Source organism: Anomaloglossus baeobatrachus, chromosome 6, assembly GCF_048569485.1.
Source record: "Anomaloglossus baeobatrachus isolate aAnoBae1 chromosome 6, aAnoBae1.hap1, whole genome shotgun sequence".
NCBI classification, from domain to species: domain Eukaryota; kingdom Metazoa; phylum Chordata; class Amphibia; order Anura; family Aromobatidae; genus Anomaloglossus; species Anomaloglossus baeobatrachus.
Genome location: NC_134358.1, coordinates 343,543,980 through 343,565,312, shown reverse-complemented (window position 1 = coordinate 343,565,312; position 21,333 = coordinate 343,543,980). Strand labels below are relative to the sequence as shown.

At 43.0% G+C, this 21,333-nt stretch overlaps 1 protein-coding gene across 13 annotated transcripts in view; it reads right to left on the bottom strand.

Annotated features, from left to right (window-relative positions):
* The window catches only part of TRIO (trio Rho guanine nucleotide exchange factor), a 3,493,742-nt gene that overhangs the window by 2,076,920 nt on the left and 1,395,489 nt on the right, over positions 1–21,333 (bottom strand). For all 13 annotated transcript variants that reach the window (XR_012724343.1, XR_012724344.1, XR_012724345.1 and 10 more), the window contains exon 41: positions 13,687–13,779. Coding sequence is in view for 10 of the 13 variants with exons in the window: in XM_075314973.1 (XP_075171088.1) it covers positions 13,687–13,779 (93 nt within the window). In the remaining 3 variants the exon portion in view is untranslated. The remainder of the gene's footprint in view (positions 1–13,686; positions 13,780–21,333) is intronic.

Here is a 21,333-nt window from a genome sequence, read left to right as displayed (position 1 = left end):
CACTAGGACTGCTCTTACATATGGCCAGTTAGCATCTTATTTCAAAAGATAAAGATTTGTCAGACATAGCAGTGCATAATCCTTTAACCCTTTCAGCCCCCGGGCACTTTCCGTTTTCGCGTTTTTGTTTTTTGCTCCTTTTATTCCCAGAGCCATATGAGGGCTTGTTTTCTGCGGGACGAGTTGTACTTTTAAATGAAACCATAGGTTTTACCATATAGTGTACTGGAAAACAGCAAAAAAATTCTAAGTGTGGAAAAACTGCAAAAAAAAAAGTGATCGCACAATAGTTTTTGGGATGTTTTATTCACTGTGTTCACTATATGGTAAAACTGATGTATCTATGTGATGCCTCAGGTCAGTGCAAGTTTGTAGACACCAAACATGTATAGGTTTACTTGTAGCTAAGGGTTTAAAAAAAATTCACAAGTTCATCCAATAAAAGTGGCGCACGTTTTGCGCCACATTCCGAAACACGTAGCGTGCTCATTTTTCGGGATCTATGGCTCAGTGACGGCTTATTTTTTGCGTCTCGAGCTGACATTTTTAATGGTACCATTTTTGCGCAGATGCTACGTTTTGATCGCCTGTTATTGCATTTTGCGTAAAACATGCGGTGACCAAAAAACGTAATTTTGGTGTTTGGAATTTTTTTGCCACTATGCCTTTTACCAATCAGATTAATTGATTTTAGATTTTGATAGATCGGGCATTTCTGAACGCGGCGATACCAAATATGTGTATATTTATTTATTTTTTAACCCTATAATTTTCAATGGGGTGAAAGGGGGGTGATTTGAACTTTTAGGTTTTTTGTTTTTTTTTATTTTTAAAAACTTTTCTTTTACTTTTTTTTTATTTTACTAGTCCCCCTAGGGGGCTATAGCGATCAGCAATCTGATCGCTCTTATCTATCTGATCACAGCTATACCGCTGTTAACAGCAGATATGATCACTTCCTGTTTCATTCAGCTCCGTGCCGAGTGAAAACGAAAGTGAAACGTCATACCTGCAGGCGTCATCACATGACCTTGTGCTACCATGGCAACCACCGAAAGTCACGTGATCACGCACGTGACTTCCGGTGGGGGTGGCGGTAAGTAAAAATAATGGCCACGCGCATATAGATCTCGCTGCCAGACTTTGGCTGCAAGATTTAAGGGGTTAAATGTTGCGAGAGGAAGCGATTCCACTCGCAACATGCAGGCACACATGTCAGCTGTTGAAAACAGCTGATATGTGTGCCGACTGCAGCCGCCTGCCCGCGGCAGGGGGCGGGGCTTAACAGGACACGATCCATGACGGATAGATCCGTCCAAGGTCGTGAAGGGGTTAATATCTTATAGGAGAAGTGTAAATTTAGGGGATTTGCTAGTTAAAAAACGTTTTGAAAAAATAGGACCTAGTTAGTTCAGATAGAAACAAATTGAAAGGTAATTTCAGGTGTAGCAATTGCCCTTTTTGTGCTTTTCATTTAGTAGGAGATAATATAATGATTGGACAAAAACAATTCATGATCAATGATTTCATCTCATGTAAAAACAAGTTTATAGTTTGTGTGATTTTGTGTCCATGTATGAGGTTTTTATATTGGAAAAACAGTCAGACCTTTGTATGTGCGATTTCGCGAACATCATAAATCTATTACAACAGGCATTGGTTCTATGCTCTTAATCAAACATATAAAGGATAGTCACGATGGTAACCCAGATTGTTTAAAATTCCCAGGTACTGTCAGGGCCAGAAATATTTGGACAGTGACACAAGTTTTGTTATTTTAGCTGTTTACAAAAACATGTTCAGAAATACAATTATATATATAATATGGGCTGAAAGTGCACACTCCCAGCTGCAATATGAGAGTTTTCACATCCAAATCGGAGAAAGGGTTTAGGAATCATAGCTCTGTAATGCATAGCCTCCTCTTTTTCAAGGGACCAAAAGTAATTGGACAAGGGACTCTAAGGGCTGCAATTAACTCTGAAAGCGTCTCCCTCGTTAACCTGTAATCAATGAAGTAGTTAAAAGGTCTGCGGTTGATTACAAGTGTGTGGTTTTGCATTTGGAAGCTGTTGCTGTGACCAGACAACATGCGGTCTAAGGAACTCTCAATTGAGGTGAAGCAGAACATCCTGAGGCTGAAAAAAAAGAAAAAATCCATCAGAGAGATAGCAGACATGCTTGGAGTAGCAAAATCAACAGTCGGGTACATTCTGAGAAAAAAGGAATTGACTGGTGAGCTTGGGAACTCAAAAAGGCCTGGGCGTCCACGGATGACAACAGTGGTGGATGATCGCCGCATACTTTCTTTGGTGAAGAAGAACCCGTTCACAACATCAACTGAAGTCCAGAACACTCTCAGTGAAGTAGGTGTATCTGTCTCTAAGTCAACAGTAAAGAGAAGACTCCATGAAAGTAAATACAAAGGGTTCACATCTAGATGCAAATCATTCATCAATTCCAAAAATAGACACGCCAGAGTTAAATTTGCTGAAAAACACCTCATGAAGCCAGCTCAGTTCTGGAAAAGTATTCTATGGACAGATGAGACCAAGATCAACCTGTACCAGAATGATGGGAAGAAAAAAGTTTGGAGAAGAAAGGGAACGGCACATGATCCAAGGCACACCACATCCTCTGTAAAACATGGTGGAGGCAACGTGATGGCATGGGCATGCATGGCTTTCAATGGCACTGGGTCACTTGTGTTTATTGATGACATAACAGCAGACAAGAGTAGCCGGATGAATTCTGAAGTGTACCGGGATATACTTTCAGCCCAGATTCAGCCAAATGCCGCAAAGTTGATCAGACGGCGCTTCATAGTACAGATGGACAATGACCCCAAGCATACAGCCAAAGCTACCCAGGAGTTCATGAGTGCAAAAAAGTGGAACATTCTGCAATGGCCAAGTCAATCACCAGATCTTAACCCAATTGAGCATGCATTTCACTTGCTCAAATCCAGACTTAAGACGGAAAGACCCACAAACAAGCAAGACCTGAAGGCTGCGGCTGTAAAGGCCTGGCAAAGCATTAAGAAGGAGGAAACCCAGCGTTTGGTGATGTCCATGGGTTCCAGACTTAAGGCAGTGATTGCCTCCTAAGGATTTGCAACAAAATATTGAAAATAAAAATATTTTGTTTGGGTTTGGTTTATTTGTCCAATTACTTTTGACCTCCTAAAATGTGGAGTGTTTGTAAAGAAATGTGTACAATTCCTACAATTTCTATCAGATATTTTTGTTCAAACCTTCAAATTAAACGTTACAATCTGCACTTGAATTCTGTTGTAGAGGTTTCATTTCAAATCCAATGTGGTGGCATGCAGAGCTCAACTCGCGAAAATTGTGTCACTGTCCAAATATTTCTGGACCTAACTGTATTATGAAGATCAATCCCCGTACTATAGGAGGGGATTCACATCGACTCCTGCTGCAAACAGAGTAAAGAATAATAAAGGATATAAAAGCCCTTGGTCCACTGGGGCTGAATGAAAAGAATGATTTATCGGTATTTTTGTAAATAAATTGTCCCTCTTTTTTAGGCACATTATATGCAAAAAACTATGTGAGAAAAGAAAAAAAAAAAAGAGAAAAAAAAAAGATTTTTGTTTGTTAACTGGTTTTGCACATACAAATCTGCCTTTGTATGAATATTGTATATGGTGACTGTCTAGCATATTTAATGTTGCATATCCAGTATTTTGATATTAATACCCATTTGTATATTTAGCTGTTTTTTTTGTAAAGTTGCACAGATGTTTTTAATTACTGCAAGAACTTGGTAGCCACGTCCCTAATAAAAGGTGTAGTTCCATACTTTGCATCACAGGACCTGCACAGACATGCGAAATGGCCGCCGTCGTCCTGCTTTTGCCTCTCCTCACCTCTCTGCTACCTTGATGTACCTGCTCCACTAAGAAAAATAAAAAATTCTCTTGCACAGAAGCATGGTGGTTGCTGCCCTTCTTTCTACTAAGTAGATGTATGGTTTGGACTAATTCTGGGATTGTGCACCCGTGCTGTCTGCAGGATTGCTAACGTTTGGGAGATCTAGCGGTGCCCGATGCTCTCTTGTTATGAATATGAATATATATATATATATATATATATATATACATATATATATATATATATACATACCATATTTTTCGGACTATAAGACGCACCGGACCATAAGACGCACCCGCACGGTTTTAGAGGAGGAAAATAAAATTTTAAGCAAAAAATGTGGTCATGACACACTTATGGGGCGAGTATCTGCTGCTGACACTGTTATAGGTTAATGTCCTGCTCATATACTCCCCATGCTGCTCATATACTCCCCATGCTGCTCATAATAAACCCCTATCCTGCTCATAATAAACCCCTATCCTGCTCATATACCCCCATTATCCTGGTGTATGGCCGCATCCTGTGGCACATAAAAAAAAAATAAACGTTTATACTCACCTTACCTCACCTCACTCCCTGCAGCACCGCTCCTCTTACCGTCAGTGCCGCTAGTCTCCACGCAAGTCAGCTGACTGCCACAGACAGGAGGAGATCGTGATGCTGCAGGGGAACAGTGAGTAATCTGTACTGATTCACTGCACCCCGCACTGATGATGATGCGCGGGGAGCAGTGAATACAGCCGCACATGATCACTCCAGGCTGTAGTTGCCAGGGGTGATCATGCGGGCACGCTGTTTATCCCTCGCCCATCACCCCGCCCACCTGTCAGTGCCGGCTTCAGCGCTGAGAGATGGGCGGGAGGATGAGCGTGCATATTAAATGAGCGGGCCCACGTGGTCACGGCAGGCTGCTACAGCCTGCTCGTGCCCCCCGATGACCCGCTCCACCGCAGCACCCTCATTCCCCGCAGCCATATATTCAGACCATAAGACGCGCACCCCCCACTTTCCCCCAACATTTGGCGGAAAAAAAGTGCGTCTTAAGGTCCAAAAAATACGGTATATATATATATATATATATATATATACATATATATATATATATATATATTTAGATTTATTCATATCACTTTGGGTTGTAATACTCATCCCACCATCTGTGGTGTCTGTTCATTTTAATGTATGTTTTTTTATCTTTTCACCTCATAAACGAAATGTTTAATATATAAACGGATATTGTCCAGGTACAATGTTTTTTATTTTCTTTTTATTTACATATTTAATTCTATAGAATCTCTTAACCTTCTCTATGAACCACAGGAACCTATTTAAGCAGGCCCTAGGAACACTTGTTTAAATTGGTCTGTCTAAGGCTACTTTCACACATCCGGTTTGAGCCGTGCAGGCTCAATCCGGCTGTGAAACCTATGCAACGGATGCGGTGAAAACACCGCATCCTTTGCATAAGTTTTTACATGCGGCCGGTCTGTTTTTTTCCGGTTGCGGCACGCTACTGAGCATGCGCAGTGGAAGAAACTGCATGCGGCGGCCGAACGCGTTTTTTTCCGCATCGCGCCGCATCCGTCGTCCATAGGCATGCATTGAAAATGCGCCGCATCGACCGGATGCGGCGCGATGCGTTTTTTTTTTGCCGGAGCAAAAAACGTTGCAGGCAACGTTCCATCTGGCCGCGGCATCGGCTAAATCTGCCACATGCGGCAAAAACCGGACCGAACGCAAGCCCATGCGGCACAATACGGCACTAATGTAAGTATATGCAAAAAAAAACGCAACCGGCGGCAAAAAAAAACGGTTGCGGTTTTTCTGCAGAGTGCCGTATTGTGCCACAGAGCAAAAACCGGATGTGTGAAAGTAGCCTAAAGAGCTTACAATCACCAAAGGAGGGAGCAAAATGTCAAGTCTGCTGATTTTTTTCTATGGGAACCTGTGCTGTCACAAATTACTACAAGTATTTAGTCAGGCACCAAGTTCTCCCATTTAAAAAGATGAGAGAGACATGTAATTGACATCATAGGTAGACCACAACTATGAGAGACAAAATGAGAAAACAAATCCAGAAAATCACCTTGTCTGATTTGGCAAGATTTTATTTGCCAATTATGGTGGAAAATAAGCATTTGGCCAATAACAAAAGTTCATCCCAATATTTTGTTATATATCCTTTGTTGGCAATGACAGAGGTCAAACGTTTTCTGTAAGTTTTCACAAGGTTGGCATGCACTGTTGGTGATATGTTGGCCCATTCCTCCATGCAAATCTTCTCTAGAGCAGTGATGTTTTGGGCCTGTCACTGGGCAACACAGACTTTCAACTCCCTCCAAAGGTTTTCAATGGGGTTGAGATCTGGAGACTGGCTAGGCCACTCCAGGACCTTCATATGCTTCTTAAACAGCCACTCCTTCGTTGCCCTGGTGGTGTGCTTGGGATTATTATCATGCTGAAAGACACAGCCATGTTTCATCTTCAGTGCCCTTGCTGATGGAGAGAGGTTTGCACTCAAAATCTCAAGATACATGGCCCCATTCATTCTTTCATCTACACGGATCAGTCGTCCTGGTCTCTTTGCAGAGAGTTTGGGTTTCCTCCCACACTCCAAAGACATACTGATAGGGAATTTAGATTGTGAGCCCTAATGAGGACAATGTTCCGGATTAATGTAAAGCACTGCAGAATATGTTAGCACTATATAAAAATAAAAATGTATTTATTTTTTTTAAACCGCCCCAAAGCATGATGTTGCCACCCCCCATGCTTCACAGTAGGTATTGTGTTCTTTGGATGCAACTCAGCATTCTGTCTCCTCTAAACACAACGAGTTTTGTCTCTACCAAACAGTTCTACTTTAGTTTCATCAGACATTCTCCCAATACTCTTCTGGATCATCCAAATGCTCATCAGATGGGCCCGTACATGTACTGGCTTAAGCAGGGGAACACGTCTGGCACTCCAGGATCTGAGTCCCTGGCAGTGTAGTGTGTTACTAATGGTATCCTTTGTAACAGTGGTCCCAGTTCTATGTAGGTCATTCACTAAATCCCCCCAGTGTGATTCAGGGATTTTTGCTAACTGTTCTTGTGATCATTTTGACCCCATGGTTTGAGATCTTGTGTAGATCCCCTGATCAAGGGAGATTATCAGTGGTCTTGTAGGTCTTCCATTTTCTTATTATAGCTCCCACAGTTGATTTCATGACACCAAGCCGCTTGCTTATTGCCGATTCAGTCTTCCCAGCCTGGTGCAAGGCTACAATATTGTTTCTGGTGTCTTTCGACAGCTGTTTAGTCTTCACCATAGTGGAGTTTGGAGCTTTTTGAGGTCGTGAACAGGTGTCTTTTATACTGATAATAAGTTCAAACATGTGCCCTTACTACAAATAATGAGTGGAGGACAGAGAAGCCTCTTGAATAAGTTACAGGTCTGTGAGAGCCAGAAATCTTGCCTGGGAAGCAAATTCCTGAAGAGCTGGTCACATGACAGATCACTGGGCGTCTCTGGTAATCTGACCTCCGTATTAAGCAGCACTTGCCATGAACCCACAGGGGGGAAGATCAGCAGTAAAGTATAGAAGCACGGTCTGATAGAGCGCTAAGGAGGCCACAGTATTAGATTAATTTTTTTAGAATTTATTGTTTTTTATCAGCCACAACGCGTTTCGATATACACAATATCTTCATCAGGTGGATATAAAAAAACGGAATGTGGAGAGTACTATTTAAAGGGACAGGTGCGATTCCATTGGTCAGCACCAAATTAATTGAAATGTTAACCCTTAATGTATCACAACCAACCCTTCAACAATAATATAAAAGCTAATAAAAGATATTTAAAAAGGATTTTTCAAAAAGACTCTTTGACATAAAAACATTATTTAAAAACACATGTGATAATATAATCATATAAATCATATATTAACTCCTAAAACTTAATACATAAAATCATGAGAACTTTTCATAAAAATGATCTGAGTATGCCTGCACTACTAACATGTAATAATATTGTTATAATGTATGTCAGTGTGGGTAGATCAAGAATTTAATTTTATAAATTAGGGAATGGATATTCTTATTTTTAAAATTGCGTTAAATGTCTATTTAATCTCAACCACTGGGTGCATATGCCAGCACAATAGGTGCTGTGAATCACTTTTCCAGCACAATAGGTGCTGTGAACTGCTTTTCCAGCACAATAGGTGCTGTGAACTGCTTTTCCAGAACTGACAGAAATAGCTATTGAATCTCAAACACTGGGTGCATATCCAGCACAATAGGTGCTGTGAATCATTTTTCCAGAATCCGAGCAGTAGAATCATGCATGTGCCAGCAAAATGAAGGTTCCGATTGCATTATTAAATGTCTATTGAATCTCAACCACTGGGTGCATATGCCAGCACAATAGGTGCTGTGAACTGCTTTTCCAGAACTGACAGAAATGTCTATTAAATTTCAACCACTGGGTGCATATGCCAGCACAATAGGTGCTGTGAATAATTGGAATCTGGAAAAGTGGTTCACAGCACCTACTGTGCTGGAAAAGTGATTCACAGCACCCATTGTGCTGGCATATGCACCCAGGGGTTGAGACTCAATAAGCATTTAACAATTGAATCGGAACCTTTATTGTGCTGGCATATGCATGATTCTAGTGCTTGGATTCTGGAAAAGTGATTCACAGCACCTATTGTGCTGGAAAAATTATTCACAGCACCTATTGTGCTGGCATATGCACCCAGTGGTTGAGATTTAATAGACATTTCTGTCAGTTCTGGAAAAGCAGTTCACAGCACCTATTGTGCTGGAAAAGTGATTCACAGCACCTATTGTGCTGGCATATGCACCCAGTGGTTGAGATTCAATAGACATTTAATAATGCAATCGGAACCTTCATTGTGCTGGCACATGCATGATTCTACTGCTCAGATTCTGGAAAAATGATTCACAGCACCTATTGTGCTGGATATGCACCCAGTGTTTGAGATTCAATAGCTATTTCTGTCAGTTCTGGAAAAGCAGTTCACAGCACCTATTGTGCTGGAAAAGCAGTTCACAGCACCTATTGTGCTGGAAAAGTGATTCACAGCACCTATTGTGCTGGCATATGCACCCAGTGGTTGAGATTAAATAGACATTTAACGCAATTTTAAAAATAAGAATATCCATTCCCTAATTTATAAAATTAAATTCTTGATCTACCCACACTGACATACATTATAACAATATTATTACATGTTAGTAGTGCAGGCATAGTCAGATCATTTTTTTAAAAGTTCTCATGATTTTATGTATTAAGTTTTAGGAGTTAATATATGATTTATATGATTATATTATCACATGTGTTTTTAAATAATGTTTTTATGGCAGAGAGTCTTTTTGAAAAATCCTTTTTAAATATCTTTTATTAGCTTTTATATTATTGTTGAAGGGTTGGTTGTGATACATTAAGGGTTAACATTTCAATTAATTTGGTGCTGACCAATGGAATCGCACCTGTCCCTTTAAATAGTACTCTCCACATTCCGTTTTTTATATACACCTGATGAAGATATTGTGTATATCGAAACACGTTGTGGCTGATAGAAAACAATAAATTCTAAAAAAATTAATCTAATACTGTGGCCTGCTTAGCGCTCATCAGACCATGCTTCTATACTTTACTCCGCTTCTATTGGCCGGCTGCCGCGTGACGTCAATGTGACGCCGAACATCCCTCCCACTCCAGGAAGTGGATGTTCGCTGCCCACATCGAGGTCGTATGGAAGGGTAAGTACGTGTGACGGGGGGGTTACTCGTTTGTGCGACACGTTCAATAAATTCAACGTGCCGCACATACGATGGGGGCGGGTACGATCACATACGATATCGTATGCTGGATCGTATGCTGTAAAGTAGGTTTTAGCCTAATACTTGGTTGCACAACCTTTAGCCAAAATAACTGCGAACAACCGCTTCCGGTAACCATCAATGAGTTTCTTACAATGCTCTGCTGGAATTTTAGACCATTCTTCTTTGGCAAACTGCTCCAGGCCCCTGAGATTTGAAGGGTGCTTTCTCCAAACTGCCATTTTGAGATTGCTCCACAGGTGTTCTATGGGATTCAGGTCTAGACTCATTGCTGGCCACTTTAGTAGTCTCCAGTGCTTTCTATCAAACCATATATTCTAGTGCTTTTTGAAGTGTGTTTTGGGTCATTGTCCTGCTGGAAGACCCATGACCTCTGAGGAAGACCCAGCTTTCTCACACTGGGCCCTACATTATGCTGCAAAATTTGTTGGTAGTCTTCAGACTTCATAATGCCATGCACATGGTCAAGCAGTCCAGTGACAGAGGCAGCAAAGCAACCCCAAAACATCAGGGAACCTCCGCCATGTTGACTGTAGGGACCGTGTTCTTTTCTTTGAATGCCTCTTTTTTTTCCTGAAAACTATGTTGATGGCTTTTCCCAAAATGCTCTACTTTTGTCTCATCTGACCAGAGAACATTCTTCCAAAATGTTTTAGGCTTTCTCAGGTAAGTTTTGGCAAACTCCAGCCTGGCTTTTTTATGTCTCGAGTTAAGAAGTGGGGTCTTCCTGGGTATCCTACCATACAGTCACTTTTCATTCAAACGCCGACGGATAGTACGGGTTGACACTGTTGTACCCTCGGACCGTAGGGCAGCTTGAACTTGTTTAGATGTTAGTCGAGGTTCTTTATCCACCATCCGCACAATCTTGCGTTGAAATCTCTCGTCAATTTTTCTTTTCCTTCCACATCTAGGGAGGTTAGCCACAGTGCCATGGGCTTTAAACTTCTTGATGACACTGCGCACCGTAGACACAGGAACTTTCAGCTCTTTGGAGATGGATTTGTAGCCTTGAGATTGCTCATGCTTCCTCACAATTTGGATTCTCAAGTCCTCAGACAGTTCTTTGGTCTTCTTTCTTTTCTCCATGCTCAATGTGGTACACACAAGATCACAGGACAGAGGTTGAGTCAACTTTAATCCATGTCAACTGGCTGCAAGTGTGATTTAGTTATTGCCAACACCTGTTAGGTGCCACAGGTAAGTTACAGGGGCTGTTAATTACACAAATTAGAGAAGCATCACATCATTTATTCATGACATGTCATTCCCCTTGCATAGTCACTGGTGTGCATACCTTATCTCCATATAGAGATTTTTTTTTAGGTTTTTGCACCCAGTTCAGACTTAGAATGGTGTTCCAAACGTTATTCGTTATTTGTTAGTAGTTTTTCGTTTGTGAACCCACCCCACTCACACCTATTGCCAATCCACATGATATGTATATATAGCCTGGGTCTCAGCTTCCCATACATGGTAAGTTTTTTTTAACTGCATGAGAGGACACACACTAGCTAGGGACCCCAACGTAGAGAAAAACTTTGGCGTAGTGTTGGGGCTCTATTGCATTGATCAATTCAGTAGCTAAATTTCTCTTTATTCATATGTTCATGGCAGTAATGCAGGTTTCATTTTTCATATTTTCATTCTTACATATAGCTATTGGATTTTTCATGTCAGTATTCACACAGCAGTTTCTGCTATTCCATGTATTCCCCTTACATAGTCACTGGTGTGCATACCTTATCTCCATATAGTGATTTTTTTTAGGTTTTTGCACCCAGTTCAGACTTAGAATGGTGTTCCAAACGTTATTCCTTATTTATTCCAGGTCATTGACTGGGTCTGCCGTGTGTTAATTATGTCTTCTTATCTAGATGCCAATAAATGTGCACACACACACACAACTATGCCCCTTCTATGTTGGTGAATATCTAAAGCTGGGAGTTATAAGGGAAGTTTCATGGAAGCTAATAGACATAAAGCCAAGAGATTTAAACATGTTAAAATAAGTATTCTCATTTGAAAAAAGTGATGGTATATTACTATGATTCTCACTTTATGGTCAAAAGGGTCCCAATCATTGGGAATCCCACCAATTCTTAAAATTAAGGGAACACATTGCAAATTATGAAAAAGTAAACAAAATAATCTTCATTTTTATTTACTTCATTGTCTATAACCTAGCAGAATATCTAAATCTCCCAATCACTGTTGTCCACTTAGTATCCCACATAGGGGTAGTTCCTGTATAGGTCAATTACTTTGTCCAAAAGGCAGAAATGTTTTATTTTTCTTTAATCTTTCTCAGCCTCACGACAAAAACATTATGCAAATCAAAAAGGTCCGTGGAGCCTCTGTTAGGAGTCTCAACACAGAAACCAGCCAGATATCCCTCCGGGAAGGGCCCAGCCAATGGTTGACTCTTTTTAGGAGACCACCATAACCACCATATTAAGTGGCCCTTTTAGTCAATATCCAACTTTTTGCCAAGTTTAACCCCTTAACGACCCATGACGTACTAGATACGTCATGGATCGTGTGCCGGTAAGCCCCGCCCCCTGCCGCCGGCGGGCGGCGGCGATCGGCGCACATATCAGCTGTTATCAACAGCTGATATGTGTGCCTGCTAGCCGCGGGTGGAATCGCTTCCACCCGCGGCCATTAACCCCTTACATTTCGCTGCCAAAGTCTTGGCAGCGATATGTATATGGGCGCCGCCATGACAGTGACTTACCCCGCCCCCGCCGGAAGTCACGTGACATGATCACGTGACTTTCGGCGGTTGCCATGGTAGCACAGGGTCATGTGATGACGCCTGTGGCTAACATGAGTCACTTCCTCTCAATGCCGGAATACAGCCGGCATTGAAAGTGAAGCAGCAAATCTGCAGTTCTCAGCTCTGTAGCTGAGATCTGCAGATTGTGCAAAGCGATCGGATTGCTGATCGCAATAGCCCCCTAGGGGGACTAGTAAAATAAAAAAAAAAAGTAAAAAAAAAGTTTTAAAAAATTAAAAAAAAAATAAAAAAACCTAAAAGTTCAAATCACCCCCCTTTCACCCCATTGAAAATTAAAGGGTTAAAAAAAAAAATACACACATATTTGGTATCGCCGCGTTCAGAAATGCCCGATCTATCAAAATATAAAATCAATGAATCTGATCAGTAAACGGCGTAGCGGCAAAAAAATTCCAAACGCCAAAATTACGTTTTTTGGTCGCCGCAAATTTTGCGCAAAATGCAATAACAGGCGATCAAAACGTAGCATCTGCGCAAAAATGGTACCGTTAAGAACGTCAGGTCGAGACGCAAAAAATAAGCCATCACTGAGCCCCAGATCCTGAAAAATGAGAATGCTACGGGTTTTGGAAAATGGCGCAAAACGTGCGCCACGTTTTTCGGACAAGCTTGTGAATTTTTTTTAACCCCTTAGATACAAGTAAACCTATACATGTTTGGTGTCTACAAACTCGCACCGACCTGAGGCATCATACCCACACATCAGTTTTACCATATAGTGAACACGGTGAATAAAATATCACAAAAACTATTGTACAATCCAACTTTTTTTGCAATTTTTCCGCACTTGGAATTTTTTTGCCGTTTTCCAGTACACTATATGGTAAAACTTATGGTTTCATTTAAAAGTACAACTCGTCCCGCAAAAAACAAGCCCTCATGTGGCAAGATTGATGGAAAAATAAAAAAGTTACGCCTCTCGGAAGAAGGGGAGCAAAAAACAAAAACGCAAAAACGGAAAGTGCCCGGGGGCTGAAGGGGTTAAAGATATGACAAGGGAAATACCAAGGCCAGGTATCCATCCACAGACAGCTGTTTCAAGACAAAAACATTATGTCATAGATCACACTAACAGCTAACAATGCCAGATATGTGCCTATATACATAAAAAAAAAAAAAAAAAGGCACTTACCATTTTGCTTTTAACAAGTTCTTCTATAGCACTGACAAGTTCAGCAGCACTTGGTGTTTCTGAAGTAGTTGGGCGTACTAATAATCTAGAAGTCTGGGGGAAAAATTCAAGTCAAAAGTCAAATATTTTCTGAAATTATACAAAAATATACAAAATTTACTGGAATATTTGTCACAAAGGTTAACTATTGATACATAATAATAATCATAATAATCATTTTCAAACATTTTGGTCAACCTGAATAAAAAGTTAACTATCTATAAAAATTGAAGTCACATCCCAAATTACAATAATCTTTATTATTTCATAGACACTGAATAAATAAAAACTCATGCACAGTTACAAATTATGAGGTGTAACAGGAAGAAACAAGACATCCATAGACAAAGAGCGGAGACTCAGGAGAATATTAATTACAACATTAGCAAAATCAGACTGCACATTCCTCCCTGGTCTCAATGAAAATGTCTACTGTGTATAACTAACCAATATACTAAATATCACTAACAGTGGAGACTTTAATCATAATATGTAATTCAGACCAAAATATACAAAACTATGTGAGTACAGAGGAGACAAAAATACCCAAGGTCACAAGAGGATGTCAAACATCATCCCTACCGGCTTGATTATAAATGCCTTTATGATATTTATATAAAAAAGACAAATTAAATGTATTAACGTAAATTGAAGGTGTAGTCCAAAAAAAATAAAATTCAATAACTGAAAAAATTTTAAGTATTAATGCTTTAATGTTTTGTTTAAATATTATGGTTTTAATTGAGCAAAATATAAAAAAAAATGTTAAAGTTTGATATTTTCCACTCTTAAACACTAGGAGGCGCAGCTGCTGAAATCCAACTGTAGAACTACTGTAGAACTAGCTCACATTACAACTGCAGTAAAAGTGGGTGCAATCTGCTCTTCTGTGTGTGATTTCATACCTCCTCCTCCCAATCTGGGTGTTTCCAAAATGATAAGAGAATGAAGTTTAGGATAACAGTACGGAGCCATATCGTTGGTGACCACAAAGTGATCTTAATGTCTAAAGTGTCACCAAGGACAGCTGCATAGTGCTCCTCACATAGCACTCTGCATGCCCCGTACCAGCAATGCTCTGCCGCACGCCAGCTCGCAATACTTTGTGACACGCACGACCCCCCCAATGCTCTGCCACACACATGCCCGTGTATACCGTGCTCTGCTGAGGAACAGAGTCCCGAGGTGAGCACACGAGAGCAAGGGAAGCGGAGCGGTGGGGGGGAAGGGGAAAGTGGCAGCAGCAGAGGGACAGAGGGTAGCAGCAGCAGCGGGGGAGGGTAGCGGCGGCCCATAGCCAGTACTCACACATCCTGTAGGGGGACAGGTGGAAAGTGCAGCACACAGCATACGCTGTGAGCTCCACAAAGATGGCGCCGATCTCCTCCCTCTGCTGTCATCTGGACAGCCCAGTTTAATGGTTTTAGAATTAGAATATTAGGATATTAGCTTACATTTATAGCCAGATATGACTGTGTTGGAAAGATGAAAATACTTTCTTTGATGTAGAAGGACACTATCATGGTATAGATTTGATTGGATAGCTATCTGAATTTGTTGGAGCATCTTAGGCCATAATAATTAATTATAAAAACATGATCACTTTGTGGTCTCTTTTTCCATGTTGTTGTATATAGTAGGATTTTTTTGTCCATATACATATATACATATATATATATATATATATATATATATATATATATATATATATATATATGCTGGATATTATATACTACTAGAAATAAGCCCAATGCTATCGCATCGGGAGTGCGGTGGAGTAAACATCTGTCCATGCTTAGTAGTGCTGACAGGAGCAGTGGTGAGGGGGGCTGGTGGCATACAGATCTGGTGAGGGGTTCTGTGGGCATACAGATCTGGTGGGGGGGCAGGGGGCATACAGATCTGGTGGGGGACTGGAGGCATAAAGATCTGGTGGGGGACTGGAGGCATAAAGATCTGGTGGGGGGCTGGAGGCATACAGATCTGGTGGGGGACTGGAGGCATACAGATCTGGTGGGCGGGCTGGAGGCATACAGATCTGGTTGGCGGGCTGGAGGCATACAGATCTAGTGGGGGGCATACACAACTGGTGGGGGGTTGGGGGTATACTGATCTGGTGGGGGGCATACAGATCTGGTGGGGGAATACAGATCTGGTGGGGGGGCTGGGGGCATTCATATCTGGTAAGGTGGGCTGGGGGCATACAGATCTGGTGAGGGGGCTGGCGGCAAACAGATCTGGTGGGGGGGCTGGGGGCATACAGATCTGGTGGGAGGGCTGGGGGCACACAGATCTGGTGGTGGGGGCTGGAGGCATACAGATCTGGTGGGGGGGCTGGGGGCACACAGATCTGAGCGGGCTGGGGGCATACAGATCTGGTAGGGGGGCTAGGGGCATACAGATCTGAGCGGGCTGGGGGCATACAGATCTGGTGGGGGGGCTGGAGGCATACAGATCTGGTGGGGGGCTGGAGGCATAAAGATCTGGTGGGGGAGCTGGAGGCATACAGATCTGGTGGGGGACTCTAGGCATACAGATCTGAGCGGGCTGGGGGCATACAGATCTGGTGGGGGGGCTGGAGGCATACAGATCTGGTGGGGGGCTGGAGGCATAAAGATCTGGTGGGGGGGCTGGAGGCATACAGATCTAGTGGAAGGGCTGGAGGCATACAGTTCTGGTGCGTGGGACTGGAGGCATACAGTTCTGGTGGGGGGCTGGAGGCATACAGTTCTGGTGGGGGGGCTGGGGGCATACAGATCTGGTGGAGGTGGCTGGGGGCATACAGATATGGTGGAGGGGGCTGGGGGCATACAGATCTGGTGGGGAGGGCTGGGGGCATACAGATCTAGTGGGGGGTCTGATGTCCTCTGCAGTAATGAGCACATTGTGCTCCTGCTGGTTCCCATCTGTCCCCTATTATGCTGTGTTTCATCTGTCCTCAGTGCTCGCAGAGCCTCCAGCTGCAGCACACAGACTCCTCCGTGATAGCGTCCGGTGTACAAAGCGGCCGCTGCAGGTTGATGTCATGGCTTTACTGCAGTTGAATGCTTTACGGCGCCACAAAGCATTCAACTGCAGTAAAGGGCTGACAGCAGAAGTGGCGGCCCCGGACAGGTGAGTATACAGCAGTTTGTGTTTCTGTGACTGTCTACAGTGTATACAGTGCTGGCCAAAAGTATTGGCACCCCTGCAATTCTATCAGATAATACTCAGTTTCTTCTTGAAAATGATTGCAATCACAAATTCTTTGGTATTATTATCTTCATTTATTTTGCTTGCAATGAAAAAACACAAAAGAGAATGAAACAAAAATAAAATCATTGATCATTTCACACAAAACTCCAAAAATGGGCCAGACAAAAGTATTGGCACCCTTAGCCTAATACTTGCACAACCTTTAACCAAAATCACTGCGAACAACCGCTTCCGATAACCATCAATGAGTTTCTTACAATACTCTGCATGAATTTTAGACCATTCTTCTTTGGCAAACTGCTCCAGGTCCCTGAGATTTGAAGGGTGCCTTCTCCAAACTCCCATTTTGAGATCTATCCACAGGTGTTCTATGGGATTCAGGTCTGGACTCATTGCTGGCCACTTTAGTAGTCTCCGGTGCTTTCTCTCAAGCCATTTTCTAGTGCTTTTTGAAGTGTGTTTTGGGTCATTGTCCTGCTGGAAGACCCATGACCTCTGAGGGAGACCCAGCTTTCTCACACTGGGCCCTACAATTATGCTGCAAAATTTGTTGGTAGTCTTCAGACTTCATAATGCCATGCACACAGTAAAGCAGTCCAGTGCCAGAGGCAGCAAAGCAACCCCAAAACATCAGGGAACCTCTGCCATGTTTGACTGTAGGGACCGTGTTCTTTTCTTTGAATGCCTCTTTTTTTTCCCTGTAAACTCTATGTTGATGGCTTTTCCCAAAAAGCTCTACTTTTGTCTCATCTGACCAGAGAACAGTCTTCCAAAACGTTTTAGGCTTTCTCAGGTAAGTTTTGGCAAACTCCAGCCTGGCTTTTTTATGTCTCGGGGTAAAAAGTGGGGTCTTCCTGGGTATCCTACCATACAGTCCCTTTTCATTCAGACGCCGACGGATAGTACGGGTTGACACTGTTGTACCCTCGGACTGCAGGGCAGCTTGAACTTGTTTGGATGTTAGTCGAGGTTCTTTATGCACCATCCACACAATCTTGCATTGAAATCTCTCGTCAATTTTTCTTTTTCTTCCACATCTAGGGAGGTTAGCCACAGTGCCATGGGCTTTAAACTTCTTGATGACACTGCGCACCGTAGACACAAGAACTTTCAGGTCTTTGGAGATGGACTTATAGCCTTGAGATTGCTCATGCTTCCTCACAATTTGGATTCTCAAGTCCTCAGACAGTTCTTTGGTCTTCCTTCTTTTCTCCATGCTCAATGTGGTACACACAAGGACACAGGACAGAGGTTGAGTCAACTTTAATCCATGTCAACTGGCTGCAAGTGTGATTTAGTTATTGCCAACACCTGTTAGGTGCCACAGGTAAGTTACAGGTGTTGTTAATTACACAAATTAGAGAAGCATCACATGATTTTTCAAACAGTGCCAATACTTTTGTCCACCCCCTTTTTTATGTTTGGTGTGGCATTATATCCAATTTGGCTTTCTGACATTTTTTTTTTTTTCATTGAAGACAAATTAAATGAAGATAATAATACCAAAGAATTTGTGATTGCAATCAGTTTCAGGAAGAAACTGAGTATTCTCTGACAGAATTGCAGGGGTGCCAATACTTTTGGCCAGCACTGTACATGCATGTGCGCTGTGTGTGTGTGTTTGGTGTCTGCTGTGTGTGTCTGCTATGTGTGCTATGTGTGTGTCTGCTCTGTGTGTTTGCTATGCGTGTGTATGCGTAGTGCAGTGAGGACCCGGAAGCCGGAGCATCGTTCAAACTGCGGCTGCACAACGGACAATGCCGTGGTGCATGACGGAATAGGGGAACAGAAAAAACTGGTGATTATTTACGTAGATATACTATTTATGTGACATTTTCTTTTCCATGAAAGATCATATGTACAGCAGTTAGCTACATTGAATACATGATAAAACTATCTGTGTTTGATAATATTTGAATTATGATCCATGTTTTCCTTTAAAGGGGTGGTTCACCTATTTATTTTATTTTCTCTATGAGTGTAACTTACCATTTTAGGTGTTTTCTTCATTGGCTTCTATTTGCACTTCTGGCACTGAGCGACGCTATCCTGCACGCTCAGTGCCGGTCACATGACCCCCTGGTTCTGCGGCAGCTGGTATCCTCTTACGTCCCGTCAAGTTTCGGGCTTTCAAACCGGACGGGTACATCAGAGGCTGCTGGCGCCACTCACAGTGATTGACAGGGCTGTGGGCGGTGACTACCGCACGTCATAGCCCAGCACAGCATCGAGGGGAGGATCCGGAGGGCGCCAGTGTGGAGCGGTGAAGAGGGCTGAGCGTCCGGCAGATTGGTGAGGCACAGGGCGCCAGTGTGGAGTACAGGGGGTGGTTCTTCAGCTGAAACCCCCCGTCACGTATGTGATCTCACTCTCCACCCGCCCGCCCTGCTCCGATGTCAAGAGAGCGGGCGGTGTGATTATATACACCCACCAGCACTACAGGACGCAGCAAGACACTGACAAGCTGGTGACATGTAGCACCGCATGTGTTAGAGCAGAGCATGTCACCACTCTGCTCTATCACCTGTCGTGCTGCATGGGACCAACTGTCTCCACACTGTCACCTGCACCACAAGTCACAGAGTGGAGCAAGTTGGTGACAGAGCACCTCCCCCCCTCTTCTCTACCCCCGTCTTCTCCCCCCCTCTTTCCCTCTCTCTCTCTTCACCCTCTCTCTCTTCTCCCTCTCTTTTCTCCCTCGCTGTCTCTCTCTTTTCTCCCTCGCTGTCGCTCTCTGTTCTCCCTCGCTCTCTGTTCTCCCTCGCTCTCTGTTCTCCCTCGCTCTCTGTTCTCCCTCGCTCTCTGTTCTCCCTCGCTCTCTGTTCTCCCTCGCTCTCTGTTCTCCCTCGCTCTCTGTTCTCCCTCGCTCTCTGTTCTCCCTCACTCTCTGTTCTCCCTCACTCTCTGTTCTCCCTCGCTCTGTTCTCCCTCTCTCTCTGTTCTCCCTCTCTCTCTGTTCTCCCTCTCTCTCTTTTCTCCCTCGCTCTCTTTTCTCCCTCGCTCTCTCTCTCTTTTCTCCCTTGCTCTCTCTCTTTTCTCCCTCGCTCTCTCTCTTTTCTCCCTCGCTCTCTCTCTCTCTTTTCTCCCTCGCTCTCTCTCGCTTTTCCCTCGTTCTCTCCTGGCATGGTCAAAACAGAAATCTCTCGATAGAGGAGGGGTGAGAGGGAGTAATAAACATGCAGTCCCTAATGTGTCTGTGTATTTATTTCTAATAAAGTATTATTCTCTGTGTGATGTCTTTTTTTTTAACCATTTATTCTGGAGATTCTTAATGGCCAGGTCAAACTTGGCTGGACTGTTGTGAATGTTAGTTATGTTTTGGCTGCTGGGGGGCTCCCTCTGGTGGCCAGGAATGGTTTGGACTTGGACCAGGTGTGTTGTGCAATGGGTGTTTCCTTTGCTAACTCTCTGCTTATTTAAATCCTGGTCTGATTGCAGGCTGTTGCCGGATGTCAGTTGTTCTTTGTATCTCCAGCCTGCTTCATCCTGCTCTACACCACATCTTCCCCAGATAAGTGCTTGCTCTTTACTTTTTGCCTGGTTCTTTTGCTTATCTGGGTTTGTCATTTGCTGTGGTTGTTTTCAGTTTATTTGCTTGCAGGGATTTTCCACCTCAGTGGTTTGTTGGGGAACTCCCTGCAGTTCTGTGTGGAGTATAGCTCCTTTGGGTCCATGTGTTTGTGGCTTGTTGACTTTGTTATGATTCTTGTTTTCTGTTCATTGGTATGACAAGGGCACCTGGTATAGGACGGAGTTCAGATCGTGCGATCTGAGGGCCTTTTTGTACTATCAGGAAGTTGGTATTTTGCAGGGTTTTTCTCTGGTCACCATCAGTCCCTTTCCTGTCCTTTCCTATTTTAGTCAGCAGGGGCCTCACCTTTTGCTAATCCTGTCATCTACCTGTGTATTGTGTTTTTCTTATATCACCGCAGTCTTTGAATGTGGGGGGCTAGCTATTCTTGTCTATTTTCTGAGGCAGAGAGATATTCATCTTTCCTAACTTTAGGATAGTTAGTTCTCCGGCTGGGTTCGCGGTGCACAGGATGTTAGTTCACCCCTCGGCTACTTCTAGTTGTGATGGTTAGTAAGGGGATGGTGGCCAGATTAGCTGACAATGCTCTTGTCACCTTTTGCCAATGATTTGTGGTGGTCTTCCATGGTTCCGGATCATAACACCGGACATTAAGAATCTCGGGCTTTATACCAGCTGGTATGAAAGCGCCGTTTTCTGGGGAGGCTGTGGACTGCAATTCGCAGTGGGGGGGGGGGGGGCAGAAAGCTTGGGCCACCCTGTGCTGCGGATTCCAATCCCCAGCTGCCTAGTTGTACCTGGCTGGACACAAAAAAATGAGCGAAGCCCACTTCATTTTTATTTTTTTTTAATTATTTCATGAAATTCATAAAAAAAAAAAG